This window comes from Leptosomus discolor, chromosome 18 (assembly GCF_034619465.1).
Source record: "Leptosomus discolor isolate bLepDis1 chromosome 18, bLepDis1.hap2, whole genome shotgun sequence".
Taxonomy (NCBI): domain Eukaryota; kingdom Metazoa; phylum Chordata; class Aves; order Leptosomiformes; family Leptosomidae; genus Leptosomus; species Leptosomus discolor.
The window spans coordinates 9,772,517-9,795,085 of NC_141408.1; the positions used below are offsets into that span (position 1 = coordinate 9,772,517).

The window sequence follows — 22,569 nt, forward strand, 5'->3', positions numbered from 1 at the left end:
CCATGAAGGCTTTCCTCCTCCCGTCCCTCTGTGCTGGTTTCCAGGCTGGGTGACCGTCCAGCTGCCGCAAAGCACTGGCCTCCGGCAGCTTGGCTGGCACCAAGGCAGGGCCATGTGCTGCCGTTTGCCCAGTGCCCAGGGCAGCAGGGAAGGCCGAGGAGGGAAACAAAAAATTCCCCGTTCTCGTGGCCACGGCAGGAACGCTGGTGCCCTGGCAGGCTCTGCCACAGGGTGCAGGCAAACCTTGCGGCAGTGCTGGGCTGGCAGGGGCGTGCGCACCTCGCTACGGCAGAGATACAGGCATGTGGAAATGGCACAGACCCTGTTCCCTGCGCCGCCAGGGCTTGTTGGGGCAATTGTGGGATCCGCATGCCCTGATGGGACCCCATCGGTGCCAGAGCACAGACCTGGGGTCAGCCTGTGACAGGGGAAGCAGACCTGCCCAGCTGGCCGTCCCTCAAGCCTGCCGTGGATCGAGACCAGCACAGCGCCTCTCGCTCCAGCCTTGTGTGATGGGTTACCCCAAAACGCTACTTGGAGGCGAGATACAGCGAGGGAAGTAACCGGCACGCTACATGCACACAGGCAAAGCACAGGCTAAGGGCTGTAGAGGGGACTGGCCTGAAAGCACCCAGAAGAGACGTGGTGAGGAGGAAGCAACACCCCGCTCCTCTGCTCTCGTGGTTGCAGGTTTGCTCGGGCCAGAGCAGGATCCAGGCACAGGGTCCAATGTTTGCGCAGGCAGCAAGCCAAAGCAGAGCTGGTCATCACCGTCACCGGGGAGGGAAGCCCGTGAGCTCCCAGCCTCTGAAGCGAGCCGGTGCTGCACATGCAGGTGTGGGGCAGGGGAGCTGGGCAGCGAAACAGGCACTCGTGGGATGCTGCAGGCTTCGAGCTGGGCGAGACGAGGGGTGCCTGGTAGGAGTGAGCAGGCAGAAAGGAGTCCAAGAGAAAACTAGCCGAGGGAGAAGCCTGTGTCCACAGCCCTTGTCAGTCACTACCTCTTCCGTTGAACAAATATACATAAAACCAATTCTTGAACACAAGAAGGGACGTAAGACACGACTACTTTACAGAGAGGCACGGTGCCTGGCGTGGGACCGGGCCACTGGTACGCGATTGTACAGGAGCTGCAGGCGGCACCGTCCTGGGTCTGGGCTGGTTTCCCTGGGGGGCTGCGATCCAGTCTGTGTCCCCCAGCAGGGAGCTGGGAGTGTTTGCAGCTGGTGCCTTCTCCCTGCAGGCTACACGTCCGTGGAGAAGTAAAGTGTGTTGCGTTTCAGCTCAGTGAAGGAGATGGGAGGATGCTGCAGGTAGTAGAGAAGGACCTGGACCTGTAGCAGGCAAATGGGGAGTGTTAGGTCAGAAAGGGGCAGAACTGCCACCTCCCAGCTTGTCCCTGTGCAGCCACATCCAGCAAAGAGTGACAAACCTACCCAGACAGGCAAGTAAACCCCTCTGCTCCCCATCCCAAGGGTGCTAGCGTGGGCTGCGGCCCCACGCCGCCAGCACGGCTCTTACCTGGGCCATCACATCGTGGGACCAGATGTCGGAGGCCAGGGTGAGGTGTCCCTTGCTCTCCCCCTCTGAGGGTCTCAGCAGTGTCGGCCCAAAGACCGTGGCCAGGTTGTGGAGGGACATTTTGTTGATAGGCTCCTTTTCAGCCACCCTGTGGGGTATGGGGAGAGAGGGAGCGTGAGCCCTTAATGCTGTTCTCCCAGAGCGGGGCAACCATGGGGTGATGTGGGGGGCAAATACTGGTTTCCTTTCTCCCAGCCCCGGTGGGGCACCTCTGGCTTGCCATTGCTCTTCACAGCCCCCAGAACCCAGGTGCAGGGCAGGGAGCTCTGCCCCCTTCATGGCCTCTGCCGGAGCCGCCAGGCCTGGCCGAGAGCCCTGGGTGTGATGTGGCAGCAACCAAGCCCTTGCTTGCTTGTGTGCTGCGGGGCCTCCACCCTTCCCGGCAGGGTACGGGGAGCTCTGCACCAGCCCGCACCTCCCCGCACCCACTCCCCCCCAAGGCTCCCTACCCTGCCGACCCTGCGGGACCCCAGCCAGCCTGCACCGAGGGAACCGGGGCCACAACATTGCCATGTTAGGAGGCAGCTGTGCTCCCCAGCACAGGCTGCACGGTTGAGCTCCGGCCAGGGGAGCAGATGTGGGAACTGGCTGTGCCCGGTTCTCAGGATGGAAATGGATTTTTCCTTCCCCTCCCCCAAGCATCAATCACTTTTTCTGTTTGGTTTTAGCCAAACCAGAGGGGAAAAAAAAAAAAAAAAAGCTTCATGATGCAAGTAACATGAGCTGTGAGCCCTGGTCCCAAACTCGTGGCCGGCTCTGGCCAGGCTCTGCATGCTGCACCGCTGCCCTGCCCACAGCATCATGCCCTCCATGGGTTTCGGGCCCTCAGCGAGCCCCAGAACTGTCTGTCCCCAGGTTCAGATGGGCTTCATCTGGGCCAAGATAAAGCCTGGCAAACCACGCGTTGCTGCACTCGCCCCAGGATGAGTGACACAGGCGACACCTGCAGCTTTGGGACATGTCTGCAGAGCTGACTGTCTCTCAGGCTTGGCCACCCACTGCAGACAAGTTCCAGGGATTACTGCACCTTGTTTTGCAGGGGTTACTGCTGGACTGGTGGGAAGGGACGCAGCAGTCGGTTTTCCCGCTAAGGGGGACACTGCACAGCTCCCAGTTGATTCCCTGTCCTGCGCCGAGGCAAGCTGCTCCCCACGGAGAGCTCATCCAGCCAGCTGCGCGCTGGATGCAGCAGCCAAGAGCTGCATCTTGCCAGGGGACGTATGCTCCCTGCAGAGCTGACCCGCATCAACGGCCGTGCACTGCAGCCCCCGCTGGCACCGTGGCTGGTGGCCCTGGGGTGCCGGGGGCTGCTGTGTGGAGCAGAACAGCTCCAGGATCCCTCCAGCATCCTACAGGGCCCGCGGAGAGATGCCGACACCGACATCAGCCAAAGGGACTTAGGGCATGCTGGGTCCCAGCCTGAACAGCCTGCAGCCTGGCCAGGACCCTGGTGAACACGCCGGAGCCTGGGGAGACGGGGCAGGTGGGACACGCCTGGGGCTGCACCCTTTTGGAGGGGCTGGGAGAGGAAAGGGTCACTCTGCCACCTGCCCAACACCGAGCTGCTGTTGTTGGCTCTGGCTGCTGCCCGCAGCCCTGCTCAGTACCAGCATAGCACCATCTGCCTCCAGTTCAGGATCGGTCCACAGCCAGGCAGGCACCACAGGAATCAGACAGCAGCTCTAACTCCACTCACATCCCATCCCCATGGCAAAGTGGCGAGGCAGACCTGTCCTGCACCGGGCAGCCCCCCGGGAGCCACAAGCTGAGCCGTTACCTTTTCAAGTGCTCCAGCAGGAAGAGGAAGGTGATGAGGTTGGGGTCAGGCAGCGAGCGGAGAAGGTGCATCATGCAGTTCTCCTTGGCAGCAGGATCCGAGAGGGCTGGAGAGAAGGAGGGAGAGGGCTCAGGCCAGGGGCTGGTGACATCTCGAGCAGCAGCGGGACCCACCATGGCCAGATGTCTTGCAGCAGCCAGGGCATGAGCAGCCAGCCCTGCCCCGCACGGCTCTCCCTGCACCCTGGGGAGCAGCACCACGAGTCCTGAGCTGGCCTGGAGCTGGCAAGGACAGCCAGGACCAAGTGGGCTGAGCTGAGAAGGACCCTTGGGAGTCTCCCATCCCGGAGCAGGCAATGCCAAACAAGAGCCATGCTGGGACACCAACCCCTTCCCCATCCCTGAGCCCTTACCGATCCCCTCCATGAAGGCGGGGTAGAGTCTGTCAGTGAGGAGGGGCTCGGGCAGCTCGCGGAAGTACAGCTTCAGCGTGCCGGCGATGGCATTGATGTCCATGTCACTCAGCATGACCAGGATGTCCTTGTTATCTGTCCAGAGAGCACCCACATGTGACGCCTCCTCCACCTCCTTCCCCTCTGGGTCTCAGCCCCCCACATCACCCCAGCTCTCCAGACAGGCTGCCGGCCGGAGGGCAGGGACAGCACCACTGAGTCCACAGCCCCGTTTAGCCAGGCTGGGGCTGGGAAGAGCTGAGCGATTCCCGCCCGGCTGGGCAATAGGATGCGGAACAATTTGCAAATCCATTTGCAACGTTGCCCTGACTCAGTGTCTCCCAGGAGTCAGCCAGGCGCAGCAGCAGCTCAGAGACACCAAGGCACAAACAAGGCTGGGATCTCTGAGTGTTTGCTTTCCCAGCTACACCCTCCTCCTCACCCCCAGCCCCTTCTTGGGCACACCAGCACATTTTGCACACATGCAGTGCAATAGCCAGACCCTGGGCTTGCAGGGCAGGAGACTGGGGGGTCTTAGGGCCTGTAAACCCTCCCAGGGGAATGTGACACGAAGGGCAGCCGCCCCCCAGGACACTCACTTGCATCGAAGACAGCTTTCAACGCCTGGATGTCAGTGGCAACGCCAGAGATCCTGTAGATGCCGACCTCTTCGATGCCCCTCTTCTCCACCTCCTCGATGCACTGGCGCACGATGTAAGGCACCTTGGAGCGCTCGCGCCTGGCTCGGAAAGCGGAGCAGTGAGCAGAGATTCCCGGGGAACTCCGCGGCGGCCAGCCCAGCCCTGCAAACTCTGGGCCAGGGGCAGGATGGGGATGCCGGGTGGGAATGATGGGGCTGGTGAAGGAACAGGCAAGTCCCAAGCAGAGAGCAAAACCCAAGCTCTCTGGTGTAGGTCGGAGCAAGGGGACATGGTGCAACCTCACACCCACAGGGACCGGAGCAGATCAACCCCCGCCCCCAGCCACGCACTTACTTTGTCACGACGCTGATTTTGACCCCGAAGACGCCAGTCTGCTTTTTGGATGGGGTCCTCTTCAGGCTCATGTCTCTGCTTGTGAACTTCATGGAAAACTCCACCTTGATCTGTAGGAGACAGGGGGTGAGTCCCAGCAGCGCGGCCCTGGCCCGTCACCTCCCTGTTGCATGAAGGCAAGGCACAACGCCAGGGGAAGGGGCTGCAATGAAAGCAAGGGGCTGTGGGTCCCCATGGCCCCACTTACCCCATTCATCTCAATCACATCCATGTGCCAGTTCTTCGTCTGCACAGCCTGTGGGTCCAGCTGCAGGGAGAGGTGGTGTGTGAGCTCCGTGGGGACACAGCCCCATGCCAGCCCCACGCCAGCCCCACTGCCACCCCAGCCCAGCAGCTCTCAAAGCCCCCAACCTGCAGAGGGTGTGGGGCACAGGACATGCTCTTTGCTGGCAACATGCAGCCTACAGCAGGAGGATGGAGAGGGGAAGGTCTGGGGTCCCTCTGGCCGTGCCCTGAAGCCGGGTGGGCTCAGCCTCCCCACTCTGCCCCCCCCCCCCCCCCCCTGCCCCCACCCCTGCGAGGCAGTGCTTTAATGCACACCCAAGCGGCAAGAGATTTCCAAGAAATTAGGACTATTTCTCGCAGCAGATTGATGAAACAGAACTAGGGCAGCGTTTTCCGTGCAGAAAAACAACTTCTCCCCATAGCCAAGGCTATTTATAACCCCTGGGAATGACGGATTCTGCTATTTCTGGCTTTGGGGCTAGCGGGGGACTCGGTGACGCTGCCCTGGCACCCGGCCACTGTGGCGAGGTGCTGGCTTTCCCAAGGCCCTGGCACGTGCTGCGGTGGGCACTGGGCTCCAGGGCTGGGCAGAGGTGGGTGCAGTTGCCTTTTGGGGCTTTTCAGTCCCCAGCTGGTGGTATCGATCTGGCCCCATTGATCCCTGTAATGTACGGGACGGAGAGCGGGGCAGAGCCCGGCACTAATGTCCCCTCAGGGAAGGGGATGGGATGCAGGAGCTGGCAGGGGCTGGTGGGGGCTCCCAGCACCGCGTGCAGGCAGCTGCCAGGCGAGGCTCACGCCAAGCGCGCAGGGTCACTCCTCAAGGACACGGGAGTTTCCTACAGCTGCTGGGTTGGAAGATGCTCCGGGCAAGCACAAAGATGTCCAGAGTTGCTGCTCTGGCCACAGAGCTGCTGTTCCCCTGCCCCAGTCTCTGGCTGCCCGTGAAGCCATCACATGTCATGATGGGGGAGACCCTGAGGTCCCTCATGTCCATTCTCACACACCAAGACCTCACACTTCCAAGGACAGGTTTGAGCTGCCCTGGTTCTCGGCACAGGTCCAGCACCGCGGCAACACCCCATGCCCAGCCCCGTGCCACGGTGAGCCTGAGCAGCTCCTCGGTGACCACAGTGCCACAGGAAACACTGCGGTCTCCAGCACGGCCCAAAACGTTGTAGTCTCCAGCACGGCTCAGGAATGGCTCCTGACTTGGAGCCCTCCCTGGCACTCCTGCCTGGTGCACGGTAGAGCCCGGCAAGCACCATGCCACCTCCTCCCCGCCAGCCCTGCGGCTGCTGGGAAGGGCAGCGGGGGGAGCAGGAGGAGGAGCAGAAGGAAGGCTGCAGCTGCCCTGGGCTCCCGTGGGGCCCTGCAGCAGGTTTGGACATCAGGATCACGCGGCTGCAGCCCGACTGCCGCCAACCCCAGCCCTGCTGCTCCAGCTGCCCTGTGGTTCCCCCCCTTCAGCTGCCGTGCACCCACCACGGCCAATACCAACCCCACGCTGCCTGTCCCATGGGGCTTTCATCCCTTTTCCCCACACAGCCCAGTCCCGCTCGTGGCAGCATCCAACCCTGCAAGCCCCAGGCAGCGGCAGCTGGGTTGGGAGCTTTGGGCCTCCCCGCTCTGCAGCGTGAGTTTAATTGCAACCACCACATATGCCTTCCCCATCCCCGTCCCCTGGGTCCCCCCGGCTCCGATGGCCCTGGCAGCTCACATCTGGAAGGGCTTTAGCAAAGCTCTGAAGAAAGCTTTAATAAAAGCCAGGTTGGCTGCCGCCAGCACCGCGGACCTTACCCTGAGCACACCACCTCCCCACAGCTGCTTGCCCTTGGTTGGGCAGAATCATCCCCAGCCAGGTCCCTGCAGCAGCTGGCACAGCCCCAAATTTGGGCTAGTTCAGTCAGTGCCACCGGTCCAAGCTCCCTTACAGCTGGGGCAGGTCCCCGTGCACCCACAGGGCACAGGCTGTGGCCTGGCCCCAGCGTTCCTCCAGCCCTGCCCGCTGGCACCCCACACAGCAGGCAGCATGGCCACGCTGCCCGCTCCCCGCAGGAAGCAAAGCTGTGGCCGATGCTTCGTCTCCAGGCGTGGGAGGAAGGATGGGAGCATCTACCCACAGAGCCAGAGGCAGCTCCTGCCCACACAGCGCTGGCGAACACCCCATCTCAGCTACCACCACCATCTCCTCCTCCAAAGGGAGATGCCTTGCTCCAGCATAACACGGGGATGTCCCGGGCCAGTGTGGAACTGCTGGTCTGGGAGCCCTGGGGGACAGCCTCTGGGCCAGCGCTGTGCAGGATGGCACAAGTGACATGCTGCTGCCCCAGATGTCAGCTCCTCTTTGGCAGATCGGCCAGCCTGTACCCAGGGAAACTGCTCAGCCGGGTCACCAGCACCTCTCCGGGCTTCTCCTGCACCTCAGGGGACTCTCAGCACCAGTGGTATCCATACCCAGGCCAGCATCCACTGTGGTGCCGCTCTCATCCATGGCAAAGTGAAACACCCCCTGCTCCCAGCCACATGGATGTGCCATCATCCTGTTTTCCCAAATTATCCAAAGGTGTTTGCTTGTAGGACAAGCCCCCAGGTTGTGGAGGAAAAGGCAGCATTGTGGCAGGTGATGAGCATCCTGGCAGCCCTGCAGCAATTTGTTCATCCTGGGAAGGCTCTGGTGGCAGAGGGACCCGCAAGTCCTGCTGGCACTTATGCCCCACAGCCCCTGCGTGCTGCTGGTCTCATGTACGGAGCGACTCAGGACTCGAGGGGATGAGGCCACATCCTGGGATTTTGTCCTCAAGACACCTCCAGGCTGTGCACCATGGATACAGCTCCTGCGTGGGCAGCAGCAACTAAGACAGACCCAGGCAACGCTGGGTCCCCGAGGGTCCCAGGTGAGGAGCTGGGATGGCTCCAAACCCTCACGGCAGCTCTCCAGGGCCCCGAGTGCCGGGATGCTGCAGCAGGGCAGGGGCTGGCAGGCTGGGCACGTCCCTTCCTCACACCTCACGCCCATGAGGTCACCCGAGCACCAGCCTGGAGTAGAAGCCATCGGGAGTAAACTGGTGATTCAGCCGGTGAGGCCATCTCCACCATGGCCCTGGGGAGCAGGATCCTGGGGGAGCTGCTATAACCAGGGCTGCTTCCCATCAGCGCGGCACCCATGGACACCCCAGCCTGACCTCCTGCGGCTCCGACAAGCAGATGCCCCCACCAGACCTCTGTGCCAGCAGCTCCCTCCCCAGGGAACAGGCGGTCCCTGAGCCACCCCATGCCATGGGGGCAGAGCAGCCCCCACACCAGCAAAATGCTGCTGGTGGCAAAGCACAGCCCCAAAAAAAGTGGCAATTCACAGCCCCATGTGAGAACGACCTGAGAAGCAGAAGGCAGCCGCGACGGTGCACAGACCTGCTGGGGCCACATCCTGCCCTGCAGACCCAGCGCCTCCCAGTCAGCGGCAGGCAGAGAAGCCAGAGGCCACGGTGGGGACATGTGGGGCTGGGAAACAAAAGCCCTCACGCTTTGACCCAGCAACAGCCAGCAGCAGCCGCTGGGCACAGCCCTCGCTGCCCCTTAATCCCCTCTGCGGGAGCAGTGGCGGTGGCAGAGAATCGAGGTTAATGCCGCTGCGTCACAGGCAGCCCCGCTGCTGCGCTGGCAGCCCCGCCACGAAGCAAACCTCGGCCCTGCTGCTGCCAAACCGAACCCCCGTGGGCCCAGGCAGCTCCTGCCCACGGTCGCAGCCGAGCCCTGAGCCAGCACCTTCCCGCGCAAGGGGACCCCGCAGAGGGAAATCCCCTGGAGCCCCCCCATGAGATCGCAGGGGCTCTGGGACAGCTTGCGATGGTGCTGTCCTCCTCCCTTGTCAACTCCGTTGTCCACCCCTGCCCTCCATCCTCCCACAAAGATGGGCAGCACTGGCTGATGTGGCTGCAACACGGCTGCGAGCCGAGGGGGAGGCCTGGATGGACCTGGGGTGAGGGGGGGGGGTTGCAAACCAAGCAAGAGGGGGTACGCAGGCACTGGGTGCTGTGGCAGCCCAGGAGCCCAGCCCCAGCCAGCCCACAAGCTCCGCTCCCTCCTGGGCAAACCCCAGGGCCGGGCTGGGGGACTCCCCGCTCTCGCTTTGCAGGACCCCCCAGTGCAAATAGCTCAGCCCCCCCCAGCACGCAGAGGGAGAAGGAAGGAGGACAACAAGCACCCCACATGCTGCTAACTGCTTCTAAGAGCTCCCAAAGCACCCGAACAGCCTCATTGCTCTGTGCATGGACCTCACAGCCCTCTCCCCACAAGCAATACAGCCCCCCCATAACAGAGTCCCCCCCATCCACCACACGCGACAGAGGCCGACGAAGCCATCCCAGAGCCCATTTGGTGCCCACCACCGTCCCCTCCAGCCACCCCCCCTTCCCTGCCCCCCGAGAGGCACCTTCTGCCGGAGCAGCTTGCTGCGCACCCTGCCCCAGAGCCGAGCGCCCGTGTTGGGGGGACGCTTCCCCTCGGGCTCCTCCACGCCACGCTCCGGCTGCTCGCCCACGGGGCCAGGGCTACCGTCCGCTTGCACCAACACCTCCGTCATCACGGCGACCGCTTCAAGCTCCGGAGAAGCCAGGCGACGGTGGCCGGGGTTGGGTTAGGACAGCACCCACATCCCTTCTGCTCCCGGGTGGGGAAGTCAGCGGTGGCTGGGACAGCGGGAACCGAGGAGGGGAGCCCGGCTGGGGGGACGGGAAGGCGAGCGGGCAGGGCTCATCTTCAGGGTGTGAGCCCGGCTGGCGAGAGGCAGCTCGGCAGCCCCAAAAGCCTCCCTCCCCCTGCGAGGAAGTGACTCAAAGGCAGCGCCCCCCCCCCCTCCCCGTCGTCCCCCCCCCCCCCTCCGGGCGGCCCCCACGCGTTTAACTCTTGCCCTGCCGCCCGCTGCCGCTCGGGGAGGCTGGGGGGGGGGGGGGGGGGAGGGATGGTGGGAGGTGGGGGGGGGCTGCCCGCCCCCCCGCTCCCCGCCGCCGTTCTCCACTGTTATCCGTTATCCGCTTCTCCGCGCCAGCGGCAGCCGCAGCCCCGGGAGGCATCGCCGCTGTTGGCCGCGGCATCCCCGGCTCCACGGAGGAGCCAGGCTGGCTCTCCCGGTCTCAGCAAGGGGCACGGGGATGAGCCTTTTGGGGTCTCCTGTTAGGTCTAGGCATAGGCGGGGGGACCCCCCCAACGCCCCCTCATCCTGCCTTGGCCCTTGTCGGGGGGGGGGGGGGGGGGGGGGGGCAGGGCTGCAGGGCAGGGGGATGGGGTTGCAGGCAGGGCTCTGCCCTGCGCTCCAGCCCTGGAAGGATCCCTGCCTGCCTGCCCTGCTGCTTCTCCTGACAGGCAGGGACATGGCGAGGTGCAGGCTTGCGGGGGAACTTGTACTACCCCCCCCCCGTCCAGCCCTCAGCAGCCCCTTGGGTCCACTTGGGTCACCCTGTGGATCCCTGCAGGTCTGGTGAGTCCCAACACCACAAATCTCCCCCTCCAGAGCCTCCGCCAGCCCAGTGAGGGGGACAGAGTGACAGGCAGCTATTCCCTGTGGGTATGGCAGGCACCGTGACAACACAAGCTCTACTTCAACAGCCACATCCCCCCTGTGCATCAAACAGGGGCTAAGGAAGGGGCTGCTCTATCCTGCTCCATGACCCTGAGACCCCCTTCATGCACCCGCTGCCCATCTCCTCGCCCACCCTAGGACATGGGGGCCAGATCCCATCTGTCCCCTTTGCAATCTGGGCACAAGCACTTGCAATCTGCTCTGCCCATACCCACCATCCATCAGAGCACCAGGCACCCCTGCCAGCACCCACCAGACACAGCCCAGCTGCTGGAAGCAACTGGGACAGCTCAGAGCAGGGCTGAGCCCTGCAGCACCGGGGACACAAGCCCCCCACAAGAACACAACCCCTCCCCAGCACCTCTATCCAAATGACAGCATATCCCAGCCTTGGAAACTGCACACGAAAGGGTTAACAACAACAAAAGAGGGTTAATGCCAACCAGCAGCCACATCGGAGCCCCAATGCCCAGACGAACCTTCCCACTGAGCAGCACAGGGTGGCCACACTCTGCCAGCCACAGGGACGGGGCTCAGGGTAGGGGTCCAATGCTCACCATGCTGCAGACCCCTCAGGGCTCATGGCCAGGAAGATCGAGAGGAGGCTGGTGCCAACCCTGTCGCCTCCATGGACCCAGCCATGTCCTCTGCACTGGTAGGACATGACTCCCACCGATGGGACCTCTGCAGCTCGGGTGGCCTCCGCTGCTCCCTGCAGAGGGGCTGCCACATCCCCCTCTCACGCTGACCCGCTCCCACCAGCCCATGCCACCACTAAGGTGCTTTTGTGGGTGACCCACGCGGCTGGGCTGCCAGATTAGAGCTGGGCAACGGGCACAGTACTGCCTGGGGTGGGGGGTGTCAGCCATCCTGGCAGCCCCACGTACACCCCAGGCCTTTGCCAAGCTACTGATGCCAGTGCTCTGTGTCTCCCGCTCCTGCTGCTAACTGGAACCAGCAGCAGCTCATGATGAGCTCAGGGACTGGGCAGGGTAAGGACCATCCAGGGCAGCATTTCTGCCTGAACAGCTCAGGGCAGAGGGCAAGTGGGCAGCGCTGGGCCTTGGCCACAACCCACAGCCCCAGGAGCAGCGCTGCCCATCCTGCCCATAGCCGTGCTGCCCTGTCCCTGCCCTGCCACCCATCCCACTCCCGGGGCAGGGGCCAAGCTGTGGCTCTGGGTGACAGCAGGACAGCCCCAACCCTGACACCACTCTGCCCAGCCAGGTTCTCCTTGCGATAAGCAGCCCCAGGGCCTCCTCTCTCTCCCTTTCTTCCCCGCTGACTTTCGCATGGCAGGGACAAGCTGTGCTGTCCCTATCCCGACCCCCGCTCTCCCAGCATGACTCATGTTTGTTGACCCAGGCTATTTCCGAGAGCACAGCTGGGCTGATCCCCGCGGGGTATCAAGCCCCTTCCCTGCCCCTGCCCTCCCGCTTGGCCCAACACCACCCCCATACCACAATTTCCCCAAGGAGAGGGCAACAGGCGGGTGATTTTGGGTATCAACAAGCTGCTGGCGAAGCCAAGCCCCTGTCTCCCATCCTGCAGTGACATCCCCGTGCAGTCTCCTCTTCCCAGCAGCATTTCCATGCTGTTCCCTGCTCCCCTGGGACCTGCCCTCAGCTGCTTTCCCACGGAGCCGGCAGCCACGCTGGGCTCTTTGAAGCGGCCTTAGGTCGAGGGCTGTGTCCCAGGCGTGACGCTGTCCCCAGCAGAGTGGGGAAGGCAGACAAACTGGGGGTCCCCACCAGGAAAACACAGGGGCACCCCCATCCCGAACCGTCCCCCACAGCCACGGGCCTCCCTGCAACCTGGCCGAGGTGGGTGCTGGGGGGATGCAGGGTCCGGGGGCTGCTTGTCCCTGTCCCCCCTCCATCTTCCCAGTCCTGCTCACCTGGGAGCATCTCAGGGCAGCCCAGGCCTCCATCCTCCCTGCCTGGCAACCGCCAATCAGAGGCGGCCCAGCCGTTGCCCTGGAAACACCCGTTGCCATAACAGCGGCTGATGGAGGCGCAGGGGAGGCAGATGGTGGCAGAGGGGGACAGCCACGGCTGGTGGGGAGGGACGGGGGACGGGGGACGGGGGGGGGCTGCATGCTCAGAGCCCTCCCTGGAGCAGGTGCAAACCCCCTCCCCGCAGCCCCCCAGACCACAGCATGGAAGGCAGCAGAGTGGAAACATTTCCAGCCCACAGAGGGCTGGAGGCACGTCTGGGGGGGTGGCTGCTGGCTTTGTCACCTCCGCAGGACCACTTCTCACTTTGTCCCACCTTCTCCTGCAGCCACCGCACCCGGGGACCATCATCCACACATCTGATGCCCGCCCACCTCACTGCCTTCGATCCTGAGCCACGATCCTTGTACCTGGCTCCCAAAAGCAGAGCTGCCTGTCCATGCTGCCAGGCATCTCCCATCCCAGGCATCACTCCAGGGAAACCCTCCCAGCCCAGGCGCCTGGACCCCAGGGGTCCACCATTGGGTGAGAAGATTGCCCAAAAGCCCCAGCATGTACCTGGATCTGTCCCTTGCCCATGATCTTGTCCACGATTTCGTTGTTGTCCTTGTTGAGCTTGGTCTTGTCATAGCACTTCTCGTAGCAGAGGATTCGCAGGGACTGGGAGCCCTCCAGCTCAATCTCAAATTCCTGGGGCATGGAGGGAGAGTGGCTCAGCCCCAGTGCCTCAGAGCAGCTTGAAAACTGGGGCTGGAAAGGAAAGGCAGGGCACAGTCCCCTCCCTGCACCCCACCCTCCTCTCACCTCATTCCACTGTGGCTCGGTGGTGTCCCGGAAAACCCTGGTCTTGGCTTTGCTGACGAAATATCCAAAGGAGTCCACCTCCAGCGTGCAGTAAAGGTCTGGGGGAGCAGACACCGCTCAGCACCCGAGGAACATCCCCACTGGCTCCCAGGGGATGACTGCGGGCAGAGCCGGGCCACATGCTGGACCCCAGCTCTTCCGATCACACCGGCCCCTCTGAGCAAGGGTGGGCACCCGCACTTACTGGCAGACTGCTTGAAGCCCTTGGCAGAGTGGACGATGACATGCAGGAACCCGTAGAGCCCAGGGGACTCGTCATCTGTGGCGGGGAGAGCAGAGGTTGTGTCAGAGCTCGGCTGCCACCTCCCATGCCCCGGGGCCAGCGTGTGGGCTGGCCATCCCCAAGGCAGCCTTTGCCATAACAAGCGCTAGGTGCCTGCGGTGACACCCCAATGTCCCCAACCCCCCGGCAGGGCTGTCCCTAAGGTCTGGAAGAGGACACACGTATCCCCCACTGCCGATAATCCCTGCCAGACATCCCGAGCTCTCCTGCTGCTGGACAGGTTCCCAGTAGGGCTGGCTGGGTCTCGCCCTAAGGACATCCTGGTCCTGCCCAGCCCATGGGGGTGCTGGAGAGACCCCAAAAGCAGCCCCATGTTGCAGCCAGGATTGCTCTTGCCTGGAAGCCCGACTCTGCTCCGGCAGTGCCACCTGCTGGGTAGCTGTCCCCCTGCACAGCCAGGGTCCCCGAGCAGGGACTCTGCTCCAGCCAAGGGACCCCACAGCTTCTCCCCGGCATCATCCAGAGGCAAAGAGGGACCTGCCAGCCCAGCGGACACTCACCGTCCTTATTGCTGGTGACTGGGATGTTGTGGACGGTGCGTAGCTTGAAGCAAGATCCCGTGAGCACCTGCAGCTCCACTGAGCTCAGGACAAAGGCCTGGAGGTCTGGGGGAGGACAGGAGAGGAGCTTCAGAGGGATGCAGCCAGTGCTGGTCATGGGGACCGGAGAGCAACAGGCTGTGATCCTGCGGGACCTCCTTGTGGCCCCTTGGGTGGCCAGGAGCCCCAAGAGAGCCTTGGCAGCCCCAAACTTACCCTTTTTCTGCAGTTTCTGAATGGCCTCCCTCCACTCAGACCTCTCATAGTCAGACGACAGCAGGAAGAGGTAGCTCTGTAAGAGAGAGGGCGATGCAGCAGGCTGTGCACAGGCAGGGCTGAGCCTGGCCCCCAGCCCACCCTCCTCACCTTCCCATTGCGGTTGTGGATGCGGAAGGGAATGGCAGGCGAGTTGAGAAGCAGCCAGAATTCATTCTCAAACATCTTCTTCTTGAGGCGCTCGATGGCCCGGCTCTGCCCCTTGTTGGCTTTCTGCAGGTGGGCAGCAGACAGGAGCTTTCACAGGTGCCCCTGTCCCATCCCTGACCCAGAGGAAGGCACTCACCCTGGCAGCAGGTCCCACACCCTCCCCGACCACCCACACCCTCCTCTCACCTCCTTCTGCACCTCACTCTTGATAGCTGAGATCTTCATCTTCATGTCCTCCAGCTCATGGTCAGGGATGACATGGACCTGCGGGCAGTGCTCCGACTCCTCCGGCGAGGGGAACACCAGGTCGGCCAGGGGCACGTACCACTTGCAGTCGTACTGTTGGTGCTTCCTGCAGCCAGGGTGTGGGCACTGAGCGATGCCTGACCCCCTCCCCAGCACGTCCCCCAACCTACTGGAAGATGGGGGGGTTGTGACACTTTCTCCCCCGTGCCCAGCGCCCTCCTTACCCCACAGCCGTCTTCTTCAGCTTGGCGCAGAGCAGCACGTCGGTGAAGAGGAAGACGTGCCGCAGCTTCCGCGAGCCCTCCGACAGCTCCACCAAGAAGCCATCCTTGACAAGCTGCCGGGTCTGCAGGGCAGCAGGGCTGGCGTGAGAGCGGGCAAGGAGCAAAGGCCAACAAACCACAGGGGACGGATGCTCCTGTCCCTCTCCATGGCTCAGCCACCAGGAGCATGGGAAGGTCCATGACCTCTGGGTGCTATTTCGAGTCCCGTACACTCAGTAGGGTGCCAGCAAGCGGCAAGGACCAGGTAGAGCCCTAACCTTGCACCCAGGACTGCGTCTAGAGGAAACCCTCCATCTCCTGGCCAAGCACCATGGAGCTCCTCAGGGTGGAGACACCAGCCAGGGGCTGGCAGAGGGCTCAGCCCTCACCCTGTGCCCAGGCACTGCCAACCCCAGTGGCTCACCTCCCCCTTGGGGGTGGTGACTGCTGTCCTCCGGGGATCGATGTCCTCATTGATGCTGGAGAGGAAGTTCTGTGAGATGCGGAGGGCATCCTGGAGCAGCGGGTAGTCAGGGTGGTCGGCCGGGGTGTGCTTGAGGAGGTCCTGGAAGGGAACAGGCGCAGGTGAGGTGCCCCAGGGCACTGCCCTGCCTGCAGCACCCACCCTGGAGACCTTCCCACGGCCGCAGGTCCCCTGGAGCAATGGGGGGAGAGCCTCGGGTCGCCCCCCACGCAGGGACTGGCGTCACACTCACATGCAGGACAAGGGTGCTCCGCGTCACACGGTCGATGGGTTTGTACAGCAGCGCTGCGGGGAGAGAGGAGGTGTCAGAGGGCCTGGAGCTTCTCCCGTCCCACAAGAGCCAGCACTGCATCCCGCAGGAGCAAGGAGGGGAGACCAGATGCCCAGAGACCCCCAGCTCTGCACAGAGCCCCGGGTGAGCATCTGGGGTCTGTTCTGCACGGACCCAGTGACAGCACATTACTGCCCCCCGGAGCAATGGTGAGCCAAGGCTCAATGCCACAGCCCCGTGCCCTGCTGCGCTGGGGCAGGAGAAACCATGACCGGGCTGGTGTGTGGAGCAAGGGCAGAGCCCAATGCTGGCAGCTGCCTGACATGCACCTTGTTTTTTGGGGCTGCACCTGAGGGGTTTCACCAGGAGTGTGGGTGCCTGCAGGGTCCATGGCACCTGACGAACGGCACTTGCCACATGGTGCTCTGCTCTAGCCACAACCCCACACCGGCGAGGTCTGTCCCTGCCCAAGGACAGGGCACAATGGGGACACCAACCCAGTCACCACGTTCTCCTCGCCTTTGCTGCCACAGGTCATGGGTGGCAAAGCCAGAGGGGCTGTCATGAACACCACTCTGCCCTGACCGCGGGATCTCCCCACCATGACTGTGCCAGCATGTCCCCTCTCCGGGGCAAAGGACATCCCTGGGCGCAGTGCAGGCACCGGCACCGCCAGCTTGGCATGCGGTGGCTGTGGAGCGGAAGAGTCACTCGTCACCACCAGCAGCCAACAGCTTTTTCAGTTTCCCTTTCGTCTCGGCAGCAGGTCCCATCCCTGCCCTGCTCTCGCTGGGCTCGGCCACCCCATGAGACACCCCATATCCCCCTGCTCCAGCCAGCCCTAGGTGCAAGGGGAACCCAGGCTGCTCCAGCAGCACCAAAACCCCCACCTACAGAGACCGCAGTGGCCAAGGCATCGTCCCAGTGCCACTGCCCTGTGCTCCCTCTCCGCAGCCCTCCACGACCACACGTGAGGCTCTGTCCGGAGCAGGGGGCAGAGCTGTTGCACACAGGGGGCACAGACACCCCCTTTCTCCTGCCTTGCACCCTCTCAGCAGGAAACCAGCCCTGAGGGCTCTCCAGAGGCGTGCTTCACCCCAAGCAGCCAGACCCTCCTCCTCCTCCTCCCTAGCATTTTGGGCAGGCGAAGGCACAGAGCACATTCACAGTGCTGCTCCCCGCACCCAGCCGCTCGCAGGGCTCCCTGGGCTGCTCACGGCCAGGCTGATGCCTCTGGTTTTCCCTTTGCTTCAGAGCACTTCCCCAAACTGCCAGGGCCAAGCATGGCCGGGCTTCGGGCCAGGGGAGAGGAGGGAAAGGTGTCACACGCCCCCATCCTGCGCTGCAAGCCACAGGGAGCCCCCATCCCCTTTTGTCCCAGAGGGTGCTGCCTCATGGCACCGGGTCCTGAAAGAGGGACCCCCATCTTGGTGAACAGGGGGTCTCTGCTCGGGAGGTGAGGCTGCAGGGCTGGACCATGAACCGGAGGCTGCCCCCCTCACAACCCTGTGCCCACATTCCATGCAGCAGTCAGTGAGAGCCCTGCTCTGGGATGGAGGGGGCAGGCAGGCTGTCCCCCCCTTTTCCCAATCCTAGACCTCCAGGGAGGATCGACCCTCCTGCTGCCATCGCTACGGGCACATGTAAAGCAGCTGGGAGCCCCGGGAAGGGACTGTCCCAGCACAAGGGAGGAGCTCTGGGCTCCTCACTGGCTCAGTCCCACCAGCCTGGGACCCATGTGCAGGCAGCACGGGGCCAGGCAGGGATGCCCGGTGCCTCTCCTTCCCAGCCACAGCGAGATGGGCGTTCCAGCCCCACCACGCTCGCAGCCTCCGGCAAGCAAACGGGGAGCCCTCCCTGTCACCATCCCCACGGCACAGCCCAGGCAGAGGGGATCCCCCCGCCCGCCCCAGCCCCTCACTGTCCCGCCACTGGCACGAGCCCCTGCCCGGCGTGGATGGCGAGCGCGTGGCCACATGTGCCGGAGCCAAGATGATTCAATAGAGCCTGGAACAAAGACGCTCCCAACTTCAGGCTGCAAAGCACGACGCAGCCTCCACCCCCCCACCCCAGCAAGGACAGCCAGCCCTGGGCCAGCATCCCCACAGCATCGCTCCCCACCAGCACCCAAATTCGGAGCCGTTCCCCTCGCCTCACCGTAGGTGCAGTTACAGCAGAGCCGGACGACGATGAGGATTTCCATGGCAGCCCTGTCTCCACGCAGCCATCTCTGCCGCCCCGTGGCAGCTCAGCCCGGCTGCGGCACAGCATCGGCCCCTCAGCATGGCTCTCGGCGCAGCCAGCGGGCGGGGAGGAGGGGGTGGGCAGGGGGTGGGGGGCTGCTGCACGCCCCCAGCATCCTAAAGAGCCGTGTCTCCCCCTCCTCGCCAGCTCCGCACGCGGGAACACAAAGGGCTCCGCTCGCGGGAGCTGCTCGGTAATTCATCTGCACCGGGCCCGCGCGCAGACAAAAGGCTGCGTCCCCCCTCCCCACGCCCGCGCCTGCCGTACCCTCCATGGTGACGGACGTGTGGCTCTCCTTCGAGTCCTTGGGGCCCTTCACCTTCAGCTCCTAGTGAGGGAAAGGCCCATCAGAGCAGCCCGCAGGAGGATGGGGTAGGGGGAAGGTCATTGCTCAAGGTCATGGGGTCCCCCCGCACCCTTCCTGCACCCTGATATCTCCCCCTGTCCCCAGCCTGGCCATGCTGGAGACCACACATGAATGCTGGGGTGGAGGTGTGGACTGTACAGGATGCTGCCTGGCCAGAAGCAGCTCTGGCTTTGCCCAGTAGTTGCGATGTGGCGGACCCAAGGGGCACCCTGGAGTGGGGCACCCAGCCCCATAGCAGCGCCGGGAAGGCTGCTGGTCCCACCGAGCTGAACAGCCCTGCTGTGGAGATGCGGGAGGGAGCGGAGAGCTAGGCTGCAGCCACGGAGGTCCCCTTTTCTATAGGGGAGCCAAGCATGGAGATGCAGCCAGCAGGAGATGAGCCACAGGTGCTCAGAACCCAGCACCCATGCCCACTGGATGGGGCAAGCAGATGCAGGCTGCGCCAGCATCCCAGAAATGATGGCAGAGAGGGCTGAGCCCAATCTGAGCTTGCATGAGGAGGGGGGCAAACCTCTGCCACACTCAGAGACCATAACCCTCCAGTACAGCCACCGATGGCCCTGCCCCTGGGACGGTCCTGAGAGTCCCCAGGGCTGGGAGAGCATCTCTGCAGGGCAGATGCAGTTGGCTCAGCCACGGGGACGGCATTCCCTGCCCTGTGCCGGGACAACCCAGCCGCAGCAGCCCTGTCCCCCCCGGCACAGCCCCAGCCCACCTTACCTCCGAGATCTTCTGGAACTGGTAGTTGCTCTGGCTGCACTTCTCTGCCGTCTCCAGTGCAATTTTGTAGTTATCCACAAAGGCCTTGTAGACCCCCAGCTGGCTGGCCTGTGGGGAGCGGGGGTTAGCCGGGCACCCAGCAGGACGCTAAAGCCCCCCACAGTGCGAGGGACCAGGCAGCCACCGAGGGGACACTGCCCAGAGCCCGGCAGGACACACTGCCACACCGTAGCCAGCTGGGAGGCAGCACACTTGGCTCTGCAGGGAAAGCCCTCGCCTGGGGCAGGATGGTGGGGCTCCTGCCCAGCCCTGTGCCCCCACAAACCTCCGAAATCCAGCTGAGAGGTAATAAGTGCCTGGACCATGGAGGCTGAAGGTACAGCCACTTCCCGGCACCCTTTGACCTGCTCTCTCCTCCCCTCCCCAGCATGGCCACGGCACGTGTGGGCACAGCCCCTGCTCTCATTGCAAGTCCGAAGCAGTGGCAGGACCCATAGTGTGACCCTGGGGAGCCACCGCTGCAGCGCCCACCAGCAGCGAAGAGGCAGCAACCTCCTGCCTCTCCCCAGAAGGTCACCCACATGCCTGGGTTCCTGCTAGCCCCATGGTAAAGCCACACCATGTACCTCCAGCCCAAATCCTGCCATGGTTGCCCCCAGGACCCATCAGCTGTTGGCATCCTCGCTGTGGTGAGGGGCACAGAGGCCGCACTAACTCCCATCCTGGGACGGGAGGGCTTGGGCAGGCAGCAGTGACTGCTGCAGGGAGGGATGCAACAAGTCCCACCACGGCCACCATTGAGCATGTGGCAGGGTGTGAGCTGAGACACACCATGGGGCCAAGCCCCACAGCGTGGTGCTCCATCTCCTCAGCCCTCCTCCTCTTCCAAGCGCAGCAAGCCCCAGGGAAGGTGCATACCAGCTTCTGGAAGAGGTGGCCCATGGTGACGTTGCTGTCCCACTGCTGCACCTTCGGGCACAGGCTGTCATAGAACTCCTTGTGGATCTCGTAGATGTCCTGGATCTTGTAGAAAATCGTCTCGATTTGTTGGAGGGTGAGGACAGGCTGCGATGTAGTGGCTGTGGCCTTCAGTGGCTTCATAGGCTGCCGAAGGAGGAGAAGGGAGAGTGTCTGAGACTAGGGCTGGGAGGGGAATGCTGGGGATGCATGTGAGCCGGCAGCGAGGGCTGCCTGGGATGGGTCCCTGCTGGCAGCTGGATCAAGGGGCTGCTCCTGGCTCGTGCATCCCTGCAGACTTCCCCACGGTGGTGGTGACCCCCATGTTGTGCAACAGCGTCTCTGCCACGAGGGCCAACGAGTCCACAAGAGGAAGTGGGGCTATAAATACCTCCCTGCTGGGCACACTGGCAGCAGGGGGAGGCAAGATGGGGGTGGCCGGGTCAGAGCAAGGCTGGCTCCGGTGTGGCTCCTGCAGCTTTGCTCTCACCTGGGCAGTGCCTGGGCCAGACCTACCTGGAGGAACCTGTCCAGGAAGAAATTACTCCATCCATCCACCATCCATCCATCCATCCATCCACTCACCCATCCAACCCTGCTGGGAGATGTCCCTGGAGGGGGCGTCCAATCTGGGGGCTGTGCTTACCAACAAGAGGGCCTCCAGCTGGTTGATGTAGATCTCCTCACTGGCCAGGAAACCAGAGAGCACCAGCTTCCGCATCTCCAGGCCTTTGCCGGCATCTCGCTCGCCCTGTGCAACACAGCAAGGAGCCTGGCTGAGCCAGCAAACAGCACGAGAGGAGATTCCTCATCCCACCAGCCCATCCCCGGCATCCCCGCATGGGCATGTGTCCCCGCCAGTGTGGGGGAAGCTCCGTGGCAAGGGCCAGGCACGCGCCTGCTGGGCAGCACAGCCAGGCTGGATCCAGCTGGGAAGTCATGGGCTGTGCTGGCTTCACTCCCCTCCCTGCTCCCAGCTGGCCAGGAGCCCGGCGCTGCTGGCAACGCTCCAGGCTGGCGTGCAGCATGGCAGGACTCTCCCAGGGCAGAGTCCAAAGGCACCCGGTGAAATCATGCCCGGCAGTGGATGGTGACGCCACGTGATCCAGCACCACCCTTTTCCCCAGCCGAGGCTTTCCCAGGGAAGTGCCGCCCCAGTGGTCACTACCCGGTGGCACTGGGGCAGGTCCCGGGCTGGGTGGGACCCCACTGCTGGTGGCTCAGCCTGTGCCCAGGTCTGCTGCAGCACCGACACACTGGCAGCGTGACCGTCGTGGCAGGGAGATGGGTGATGCACGGCTGGGCTGGGGGGCTCTGGGACCCTCAGCGAGGCTCTACCAGCACCCAAGCTCGGGCACTCCAGTCCCTGGACTGCTTTGAATGTCCAGCATGCCTTGGCCTCCCCCCTTAAAAATCACACTCAGGAACCAGGCTTTGCCACCCAGACAGGGGCCAAGCAGAGCCACGGGGACATCGGTTGCTCCGGGCAACGAGCCATTTGGGATGGCTGGGGGTGGATATTGGTCCTGCCTCCCCTCTGCCCACACTGCCTGCCCCTGCCAGCCCTGGTCACTGTGCTGGGGGTCCTGGCAGCTGCAAACACCCACGCTGGGCAGGGCCACAGATCAGCATCTCACTGTCCCACTCTGGTGTCCACCAGCTGGCCCTGGGGGCCGCCACGCCAACCAGGGTGCCCACCCCACAGCTCCCTGTCAGGTGGCACCATTAAGGCCAGGCCACGGTGACCGGTGCAGCAGTGGGGGTGTGGGGGGGACCAGTTTTGTGCGCTGGGAGCTCACGGGCTCTTTGCCACCGATTAGTCATGGACTCTTCCTGCTTCCCCCAGCCTGGGCCCTGTGCAGGAGCTGGGGAGATAAGGGGCCTGTCCACACCCGGGGCCCACGGGGACGATGCCAGCTGGACCCCCATGACCCAGAAGAGCAACCCTAAAGCAGGGGTTGGCAGCCACCCTATGCAGAAGACCCCACGGAGAGCAGGGCTGGAGGAGGGCTCCAGCCTTATGCCAGCCCCCTGGGGGCACCCAGGCACCCCCGGCGGGGTGGGCGAGAGAAAGGTACTGGGCTGCACCTGCCAGCACAGGGATCCCCTGGGGATCGTTCCCCCAGCACCAAATTTTGGGGCCGTTTTGGGGGTTGCTGGTGGCCATGCGGTGGGGCAGTGGTAGTGTGGTCCAGCCCCTTGCTGAGCATCCGGCGCCGGCTCTGCTGAGCCACGCAGCCCCCCCGCAGCAGCACGCGTGGTCCCCGTTCCCCCACGGGAGGC

The 22,569-nt window shown here is 63.8% G+C and overlaps 1 protein-coding gene across 7 annotated transcripts in view; it reads right to left on the reverse strand.

The window, feature by feature from the left end:
* Positions 1 to 1,244: 1,244 nt before the first annotated feature.
* ABR (ABR activator of RhoGEF and GTPase) overlaps positions 1,245 to 22,569 on the reverse strand; it is a 29,835-nt gene continuing 8,510 nt past the window's right edge. For 2 of the 7 annotated variants that reach the window (XM_086475364.1, XM_086475366.1), the window contains 21 exons: positions 20,933 to 21,037; positions 20,248 to 20,433; positions 19,330 to 19,437; positions 18,510 to 18,570; positions 15,960 to 16,012; positions 15,668 to 15,808; positions 15,205 to 15,326; positions 14,921 to 15,086; positions 14,675 to 14,797; positions 14,525 to 14,600; positions 14,270 to 14,374; positions 13,671 to 13,745; positions 13,427 to 13,524; positions 13,181 to 13,312; positions 5,052 to 5,111; positions 4,805 to 4,914; positions 4,409 to 4,548; positions 3,771 to 3,905; positions 3,359 to 3,464; positions 1,522 to 1,669; positions 1,245 to 1,334 (listed from right to left, as the gene is read on the reverse strand). In XM_086475364.1, the coding sequence (XP_086331490.1) occupies positions 1,245 to 1,334; positions 1,522 to 1,669; positions 3,359 to 3,464; positions 3,771 to 3,905; positions 4,409 to 4,548; positions 4,805 to 4,914; positions 5,052 to 5,111; positions 13,181 to 13,312; positions 13,427 to 13,524; positions 13,671 to 13,745; positions 14,270 to 14,374; positions 14,525 to 14,600; positions 14,675 to 14,797; positions 14,921 to 15,086; positions 15,205 to 15,326; positions 15,668 to 15,808; positions 15,960 to 16,012; positions 18,510 to 18,570; positions 19,330 to 19,437; positions 20,248 to 20,433; positions 20,933 to 21,037 (2,340 nt within the window). Of the gene's footprint in view, positions 1,335 to 1,521; positions 1,670 to 3,358; positions 3,465 to 3,770; positions 3,906 to 4,408; positions 4,549 to 4,804; positions 4,915 to 5,051; positions 5,112 to 9,521; positions 9,672 to 13,180; positions 13,313 to 13,426; positions 13,525 to 13,664; positions 13,746 to 14,269; positions 14,375 to 14,524; positions 14,601 to 14,674; positions 14,798 to 14,920; positions 15,087 to 15,204; positions 15,327 to 15,667; positions 15,809 to 15,959; positions 16,013 to 18,155; positions 18,202 to 18,509; positions 18,571 to 19,329; positions 19,438 to 20,247; positions 20,434 to 20,932; positions 21,038 to 22,569 lie in introns of those variants that run through there. The other 5 variants (XM_086475365.1, XM_086475367.1, XM_086475369.1 and 2 more) reach the window with 4 other exon arrangements.